At 42.1% G+C, this 9,663-nt stretch overlaps 1 protein-coding gene across 2 annotated transcripts; it reads right to left on the reverse strand.

Moving 5' to 3' along the window:
• Nucleotides 1–1,053: 1,053 nt before the first annotated feature.
• Nucleotides 1,054–8,538, reverse strand: LOC140681905 (potassium channel subfamily K member 16-like). Of its 2 annotated transcripts, XM_072922598.1 has the most exons (4): nt 8,258–8,538; nt 6,310–6,430; nt 4,467–4,633; nt 1,054–1,142 (listed from the first exon to the last, which is right to left on the reverse strand). In XM_072922598.1, exons 1-4 carry the CDS (start codon nt 8,450–8,452, stop codon nt 1,128–1,130), a joined length of 498 nt encoding a protein of 165 aa, XP_072778699.1. In that variant the 5' UTR covers nt 8,453–8,538; the 3' UTR covers nt 1,054–1,127. The 2 variants fall into 2 exon arrangements, with proteins under 2 accessions (XP_072778699.1, XP_072778700.1); XM_072922599.1 differs by lacking the exon at nt 1,054–1,142 and having other exon boundaries at nt 4,278–4,633; nt 8,258–8,508.
• Between the last annotated feature and the right edge of the window lie 1,125 nt (nt 8,539–9,663).

A 9,663-nucleotide genomic window follows, 5' to 3' on the forward strand; every position in this document is an offset into this window, starting at 1 on the left:
CCTCTACCAAAGCTTTTACAAAGCTAACTTCAGCATAATTCTGCACTGAGAGATCACACTGCAGCGGAACAATTGATCTGTTCTAAGGTTACTTTAAATTTTTTTTTTTTCAGTTTTCAGTTCAGGTATCTGACTATCTTCAATCAAAGTACATAATGCTAGTTCCTCATAGCTGTTCCTTGTGACATTCAGTACTGCCACCTCAAAGCACATCACAGTTATGGAAGATTAAACACTTCAGCTGAATAAGATGAGCATTCCTCTTATCATCCTTGGTATCAACAGTGAAAAATGAGAGTTCATAACTAATTTGAAAGAGTTACATCAGAAATCTTTAATTATGAACCCAGATCTCTTAGCAGGTTCTGCCTCTTAACAGCATCAGCTTGCCTTCCTACAGACAAAAAGCCCCATGATTCTGAAAAAAGATTCCTCGGCTCAATTCTGCTCTCAGTTTGCAATCCTGTAAATACAGCAGTGCACAGAGATAACTGTTGGGTTAGGGCTCATCTCTATGGCTAAATGGCGTGAAGCCTGAGTGCATCCTGCATAACAAATTCCTCAATACATGCCCTTCTCTTTTCACTGCTTTTTTGACTCTCCAATGCTATTAGAAGGGTGAAAAAATAGGAGAGTGTGGTCAGGCATGCACTGCCTGCTGCAGCCCTGCTAAATACTGACTTGCAGCCTGCACTCAGCATATGAATGAGCAAAGAATCATGCTTACCCAAGCTCTTAGAAATGGAGATTTTACTCTTTATAGGTATTCTCTTAATAAAAATTACTAGCTGTGGATTTTCGTATTAGAAATAACAACCTGTAAGTATTTAAAAATTCTGCTTTCATGATTGGCCTCAGAAATACCTTCTGGCTAAGGTTTACTCAAAACAAATAACCCCTGGAATAAGAATTATTTTCTTGTATTAACATATGTCAAATGCCCATGTATTTTTTATAAGAAGAATTAAGAGACAGCACAGTTTTATGCAAAAGTACATCTGCATGTTTAAATACAATTAGGTATTCTTATTTTACCTTTCCTAGAGTCACTTTTGCTGACTTCTTTTCAGTTCGCAGAACATTTTGTCTCTTGTAAACACTCTTATGTTCCACAAAAGATGCCAGTTCTAAGAGAAAAAGAACTGCAAAGGAAGTTGGTGAAACAGTATTATCTATTATGCACTGTGTTAGACTGTGTCAGGTTTGACTGCAAAATAATTAGTCTTTCTGGTTTTTGTTTGTTTGGGATTTTTAAAATATTGTAAGTGTTGTAAGACTTACTAGCTGTTGAAATATGATGCAAGGATCACTGGTAAGTCAATTCTTCAAGATCAAGTTAATGAAAGAGCGCAAGATTTATTTCTCTTTTCAGTTCCTTGATTATTAAAAAAAAAAAAAAAACCAAAAAAAAAGAAACAAAAACAAAGAAACCACAAAAAAACCCAAACAAACCAAAACAAAGAAACAACAACAACAACAACAACAAAAAAAAAACCAAACCCCAAACAACCCAGAAAAAAAGGAATTCCAGTATGTAGGGGTTTAAGCATTACAGTAAATTTGTAACCAGACAGCTGTTCACTGTTGTGATCATTAATGATCCCATGAAATAAGTTATGCATTTATACACATTTAGAGAAGTAAGACTGATGTCAAATTATATTGAGAGATATTTGTTTAATAAATTAACTGCAGTGAAAATGGGCATTTCTTGCTTTACTGCACACTACTGGATGCACTTCTACATTGATAGTTCCTCAGACTTTTGGCTGCTGATCCAGGTGATTGCCTCTGCCCCCTTTCTGTAACCTCTCCTATCATCCACTGACGCATCATTTCTTACTTTTCTGTCTTTTCCACTTCCACTTCCCTTACTTCAGTTTTATTTCTTTTTGAGACATGAAAGAAAAAGCTTTTTGATCAGTTCTGTCTTTGTAAAACAATCTCTCTCAGGTCCTCACTTGCCATGATCCAGAACTTGGGCTTTATCTCTACAAATCCATTTCCCACATCACTGTTGAACTGAACTGAACTGCAGCCCTTCAATGCCCTCAAGGTATCCATAGAGTTCAGCAATGAATCCAGAATGAAGGCTGGGAAGAGCATGATTCCAACAGAGTCAGATATGCCCCAGTTCTTCCCACAGCTTTCTCCACTACTCCTCACTCCTAAATTGAGAAACTCTAGTTTCCAGCATGAGTAAATGACAGAACAGAGAAAGGAGAGTGGAATGATCCTGTGCTAACAGATCTTTCTGGGTCTACAACATGTTATAAAGGCAGCATGAAAAGTGCAGGGATCCCATGTCTTGTGAGCTTAGGAGTAGACTGAAAGGCAGAAGGATTTCATACCTGTGATTCATGTGCTTGTGTCTTTGCTGAAATGGGAACTGATGTGCTCCCTAGGGAGATAAATTTATCCAGAATGTAATTTCCTATTAGAATACTTCGGTATTCTGAAATATTTTGATGAAAATAAAACCTATGTTGCAGAAATTTCTGGAGGACAGAACATGTTTAACTATCACAGTCATCAGCAGAAAAAGGTTTTGAGGTTACTTAATAGTCACAGTCTACAAAAAGACCATTTATATTTACATGTGTCCCCACTTCTTTTGACCAAAGTAGTATTTTGTTAAAAGAGATATAGCTTCAAATAACATACATTGACAAAAAAATAGTGGGAATATTCAATATTTTTGTTTACATGTCTATACAAGAAATGAGGAAGTGAACTTCTAACTTTCTGTATCCAAAATGTGGATCCTTATGTAAGATCCAGGAGTAGGAACCTGCTTGAGTAGGAGAGCAGTTTAGGATCTTTTTGGAAAAAGGGGCAAACCTGTTCTCATTTCTATTCATCATCATCATCATCATCACAAAAAAGTACACTTTTCTGAACAGTTTTACAAGGTGGTTGAGCATTTATAAAGATGAAAAATGAGTAGGAAGCTTCTCAAAAGAGGCACTGATATTCTACCTTAAAATTAATATTCTCTCTAAAGTATTTTTAATCCTAGATAAAATATCTCAATTTTGCAGATCACTCTTGGGAGCAGGAGGAGAAAAACCAAAAAAAATCAGCCTCACCAAAAAAAAAATAAATTTCTTTTGAATACACTGTTTTAAGAACTTTCAAACAGCTCTACTTTGTAAGAATTCCAAAGTAAAGGCTGCACAAGACTTATATTTTTAGATGGAGCTTGAAATCATAGATCTGTGATGAGAAGAGTGTAGTAGATAGGGACAGGCGAACGGAAGATCCCGGGATGTGACGGAAAGACAGACCCTTCCCCCTCCACCCTGCAACACATTATCTACCACCCCCAGAACATGTAACCACACCTAACCCAGTAGTTTTCCACTCCTGACTAACCTAGAGACCCTACGAACCCCCCCTGACGTAGCAAAGTCCCCCAAGACTATTTAAACCCATGAGATAAGATAATAAAGGCTTTCGACCATCCACCACATTGGTGTCAGCGTGTGTCGTTAGCCCGAGTAGCCGGACTAGGCCGGGCTGCCGTGCTGCCTCCTTGCAACCAGGTCGCCGTTGCCTCCCCTGAAGGCAACACTATGTACAGAATTTTCTAAACCAAGATTGCCTGGAAATTAATGGCAACTGGTGGATAATTTGTCTTCATGTATTGTGTATATGCTTGAGTCTGTATCTGATTGAGCCTTATCTGCTGTTTAAGTTTGCCATATATGACAAGAAATTCAGCAATCTGAACAGGGTTATATGTAGAAATCATACCTTGTCCTGAAAGAGAATTACAGTAGGAGACACAGAAAAGCTATTCTCACTCCCTCAGCAGTGCTGAGAGAAGGAGAGGAGCTGAAAATAAATTGGGGTATAAACCAGACAAAAGACATCCTATCTGGAGGTTGTTACAGGTGTCTCCTCATCTTTCAGCAACCAGGCTGAAATGGACAACTTCATCCTGATGCTTCCTTTCACGGTTAGGGGTGAGGGGAGACTAAAGGACTGGGTAATCAGTTAGGAGGGGTAACACACTATGCATTGAGTTAAAATCCATTTAAACCTCTACACCTCACCTAATTTTTACAGCTTTGCACAGCTCACCTGCTTTTTGCTGCCTCAAGGTGACGCCTAATCACCCTTACTGATTTTCAAGGGATGCATGCACTTCCCTAGGGTGTTGGCTCCTGAGATAAGTGTCTCAAAAAGTGGGGTGGGATGCCCAATTTCTCCACTGATTGCTGAAGGGGGCTGGATTTCTGCCATCTAGGTGGGAAGACAAAATGCATCCTTTTGTCTGAATATCTCCCCTATGGCAGACATGTCTGCTTAGCTCTGCAAGTGAAGACTGTCTCTTTTTCTGCCCTAGAACAACATCTAACCCAGCACAAGAGCAAATACAATCGAGGACAAGGCAGCATAGAAGTTGAGAAGAACACTAGAAATGAGCATATAATTGTGCCTGAGTAGGTAAAACCAATTACCTTTCTCATTCCTTTCTCGTAGAGGAATTTCCCCAGCTTTTTACAGAGCAGTGAGAGCATCTTACCAACACGGTGCAGAAAAACAATGTTCAGAGGGATTCCAAAAAGAGCAAAAAACACACAAAAGATCTGTCCCCCAGCAGTTTTAGGATGTAATGTGCCATAGCCTATAAAAAAAAGATGGGTCAGAGGAGATAATCCAAAGAACTGCAGCAATTCACAGTCATATTCACCCTTACTCCAATCCAGCCTGCCTTTGACCCTAAAAGGTGGGGCTAGTGTTTCTCAGACCAAATGCACGATTTTTTCCTCTGAAAAAGGCAGTAAGCAGATAAAGTGGCTCTGTGTGTTCCCAGCACAGCCTTAGCGGGAACAAAAACACAATCAAGAAGTAATTGTGAGAAACATGCTCTGTCCTGTGACAAATACATGGAAAGTCAGAAAATAGAAGTCAGAGGATCTGGAAGACATCAGAGCTGGAGTCCCAGGCTGTCAGGATCACATGCAGCCATCTCCAGCTTCCTGTTGATCTGCCTGTGTGTTAGTGACCTCCCTGGCTACATCCCAGCGAGTTGCTATGTCCAGATACTGACTCCAGTCCCAAGGCAGTGCAGTGTGCATTAGAATAGATGGTGCTAATTAGTCCAGACCTTGCTGGTGGCTGATTTATTCATACCAGAGAGACATTTGCCTTAAGGTCCTACTAAGTAGTGGAACAACCCCAAACACGTCCCTTAGTCTCAAGACTCTTGGACCCCATGAGGTCCATTCCTGAGTGCAAGAATACTGAACTTTGTGTATGTCCTTATGCTATCAGTGACCCCGGGAAACTGCATTTCCCATGCACAGCTCATGTCAAGGCATCCATGCCTTGAAAAATGCAATGTTTTCTTTGGGGGAAAAGACAAAACAACTAAGTGATTTTTGGGCTACTAGATTCCCAAGTGCATGAGCTGTCTTGTGCTCCCTGTTGCAGAAATATTCCAATTTCAACGATTATTCCACTTTAAATGATGAGGGTCAGAACCCTCCCCTTCCACAGGAGGAGATCTCCCTGCGGGCTCAGGCAGCACTTACACAGCTCCCATGATGCTGGGGCACTGCTGGGGCCTTTGGGACATGTGACACTCACAGATCAGATGTGCTTAGGGTCTGGTCTGGGAGGAGTGAGGCCTCAGCACCACTCTGTAAAAACACAGATTTGACTTCCATTGTGACTGTGAAGCAGGTGCCAACAGTATGGGTTTTCTCCCTAAGTCTGGCAGACCTGCACTTTTTGGGATGTGCATTTGAAAGAAAGGACAAAGCCTGTAGGGGTAGGCAGGCCCTGTAAAGATCAGAACAGCTTGAAGCAGCAGCGTAAAATTCTGAGGATTTGCCTTTACCCCTTCCCATTTTTTTTCCTCCTGGCACATTACTAATTGTATATGTGAATTAACAGCTCAAAACAGGTTATGGAAACAGTGCCCAGGCCCCAGCAGGATTCACTTCTTTCCTTTCAATTTTAATGTTTTACAGCATTCTCAGATTTAAAGCCTGGAATAAACCGGGAAAGTGAAGTTTATCTCCCACCCACAAATATCAGCAGAGTGAAAATGATAACAGATGATTTGAAAAAAGAACAAGTGGGAAATAATATGAAAGGCCACTGATACTTGACAAGCCAAAATAAAGCATCAAGAGATGTACAGTGGGAAGGTCTTAGGACTAAGACTAAGCCACCATGACAACAAAGAGCTGGAGTTTTTATCCTGGAAAGTATTATCCATTCGTTTCTTAATAACCAGACATAATAAGCATCACTGACACACAGGCACACACAAATGGAAAGCATTAGACCTACCTATTGTGGAGACAACGGTGCCTGCAAAGAAGAAGGAGTTGCTAAAATCCCAGTTGCTTTCTTCAAACTGTGACTCGTTTCCAACAGGAGATACTCCATTCTGAATGGCTTCAATCAGGTTCTGGGAGAAAAAGCAAAGTTTGGTATCATCCTGATGCTTTTCTCAAGTGCTTGCTGCAAAAATATTACAGGTTTAGCCAACTGCTGCTCCTCTCCTGCGAGTACCACTCGCCTCACTTCAGGGATTGTCTGACACTATTCACACCTTCACCTCCAAGCCTGGAAAACCATTATCCAGTGGTTTCAAGTGTTCAACTTCTGCGTGCTGACTCTTCTAGTGGGTGTTTGGAGAGAAATTGTTTCTTTCAGTGTGACCAAGGACCTCGTTTCTTTCACATCAAGTAGATTGGAAAATCGCCATCCTGTGTGTGACCAGGATGTGGCAAAGCACTGGTTTAAGAGATGGGGGTGGCTGGTTTTTTGATTTGGATTTGCAGTTGAGATGGCAGTGGTGGAGCCAATATTTGTTCACCCACCTGTATGAGCAGTGGCTCTGATCCCTCCCAGTGAGTTCTGATCCCTCCCCACATCAGTGAGTTGTACCAGGGTACACATGAGATAAACCGAGAACTTAATTTCAAGTCTGTATTTTGACTCATGTCACAGAATTAAATTCAGAGAAAGTCCACTGATTTCCAAAGCCTGACATACACATCCTTCTCCAAACTGTATGCATGAATACACATAGGTAAATTTGCACATTTACACAGATGTTTGCAAAATTGCCTTTGAGAGGAGGTTAGAGGGGAACATCTGTTAGAGATGGTCTCAGCTGAGTTGAGGCTGCCCTGCTACACAAGGATTGACTAAATATTTCTTCCACACCTCTCCAGTGCTATCATTTACCACTTTAGGAAGTTTCAGACTCTTCCTTGGTTTTAATTTTAAGTGCTGTTACTTTTTTTAACCCTCTTTTTTTTTTTTTCTTTTTTTAAGTTTAAAGTAAATTTAAAAAGCGAACAATATCCAGTTGTCCCTGTCTTTAGCAAAGAGAGAACATTGGACTGGACATCTGGAAGCTCTTATTTTTTATTTCTTTCCTTCTTGAAAAGCTCTCTTTTTTTTTTTTTTTTTTTTTTTTTTTTTTTTTTGCTATCTTTCCTACCCATAAAAAACAAGGTGAAGAGGATGCATGCATGGGTGAAACAGGGGCTGAATTGCTGGTTCTGCTATTAGAAACACCAGTTCTTCCCCTCATTTCTTTATTCTGTGAAGTGGACCATTAAGAGCTCTGCTAGTTTTCCGTGTGCAAATGCTTCCAGCAAGGCTTTAACTCCTCATTTTCTCCTGCATTATAGCAGATAGAACTCTAAAATACCCAAGTTGAAGAGACAGCCATATTCGTCTTCATCTTCCTGTGACATGACCAGAAATATTTTCCCCTGGCCAGGCTACTTGTTCCACTTCTGCAGCATCCTCAAAAACTAAACTCTGATCATGCCACCCTCCTTGTAGTTATTTAGAGCTGTTTGGGTTTTTATTTCCCCCATCCAGACATTTCCTTATTGTTCCTTTGTGCTATCTGTGACGCTGTTCCAAGTGGCAGCCACACCTATTCATTTCAGACAGCCTCATTTTTCTTGCCATGCCACCTATTGTGTAAGAGCACAGCCCCACTAAAAGAATCAACAGGAGGCAAAACCCAAAAAACCCCAAGGATATTGTGAGATGGGGATTTTTAATATCAAGCATACACAAGGTTTCGTCTGGCTGCATAAGTTGTATTTGCCATCAGAGTGAGCTGCCTGCTCACACCACAGAGGGGTTTGCTGGAAGCCTCCAAGTGACCACAATCAGAAGGAAAACAGTAAGAGTTACCTGTGCAGTGAGGACAAGTAGGGAACAACATCTGATGGGGAAACAGGAGGGAGAAAGGACTTCCACTCACCTTCATGAACTGCTCCATCTCCACCACCGTGAGCTGCGTGAAGTTCTGCAGAAAAGCCTCCTTCATCTGCGCAGCTGCCATTTTCTCCTGCTTCTCAGCAGTCCTCTCCAGGGCCTGGAACACGGCAGCACCCACCAGCAGGTAGACAAAGTAGCCGGCCACCAGCAAAGCTGTCTGCAGCTTACCACTGCGCATGGCCTTCAGGGTGACTCTGCAGGGGATGGGGAGCGAGAGGTGGGACTGTAAATCCCTCACACTCCTGGGAAGCCTCCCCGGGCAGGAAGAGCCCTCCCAGCTCTGCTTTCCAGTGGGATCCCGCACTAGCAGGGACAGTGTGCTGCCAGATGTATTCATTGGGAAGTTGGAAGCGGGGGGGAAAGCACAATAAACCCACACGCCCCTCCCCACAAAGGAAAAACTTTCCATTCTCTGAGCTGCATGCTGTTTAGGGATTTCCTCTTGTCTGTGAAACTCTCCCTTGCTGAGTTCTCAGGAAAAGTGGGTCAGGATTTGAGCAGCTGGCAGGTGGCCATCTCCTCCTCAGAAGGCTCTGGGGAAAGGTGAGGATAGTCTGGAAGGGGTCCACAGGGGAGTTTGCTTGGAAAACCATTGTTTGCCCTCCTGTGTCTCCTGCTGAGTCCAAGAAGAGGACTCCAGAGCAAGCTTCTGATCCCAGGAGCTCCTTCATGCCCTGTGTTCAGGGGCAGTCTCAGGGAAATGCAGCTGGACTGATCTTTTGGGCTTCACTTGTCTGCTTGCAGCCCAGGGCAAGGCCATGCAGCCCTGCAGGGCCTCAACAGCCAGGAGCAAAACCTTGGACACACAGGCAAATGGCTGTGGGTTGCATATGTGCCAAATCTGAACAGGTTCTTCTGCCAGCAGATCCTCTGCACTGTATCCAAGGGAATACATTACACTTGTACTGGGTGCACAGTTAGATGGATAAAAAAGTACCTATGCCATCAGATTCGTGGACTCATAAAATCATAGAATTGTTTATGTTGGAAAAGACCTCTAAGATCATCAGACATGGTGTTTATGGACAGAGGTTAGTGGTGGGCAGTGCTGGATTAATGGCTGGACTCAATGACCTTAAGGGTCTTCTCCAATCTGACTTTGACTCTCTGTTGCCTACAGCAATGTAGCCTGTGCTGGTTTCAGAAGGATGATTCTCATGCATTGAGAAGTCATTTATATAACTGTCAGAGCTTGTTTACATTAGCTTCAAGAAGAACTTGGGTACCACTGAGAAGAATTTGTAAGAGAGGGAAGCCCTTGAATGAAGATGTGGATTTTGGAGTGGACAGCAGATAGGTCTGAACTTGGCTGAACCATGGACATTGTAACCACTCATTAATTTTCTTGACTTTATATTTCCCAATATTTCCATTTTCTCTGTGCACAAT

The sequence above is a fragment of the Taeniopygia guttata genome, chromosome Z, assembly GCF_048771995.1.
Source record: "Taeniopygia guttata chromosome Z, bTaeGut7.mat, whole genome shotgun sequence".
Lineage (NCBI taxonomy): Eukaryota > Metazoa > Chordata > Aves > Passeriformes > Estrildidae > Taeniopygia > Taeniopygia guttata.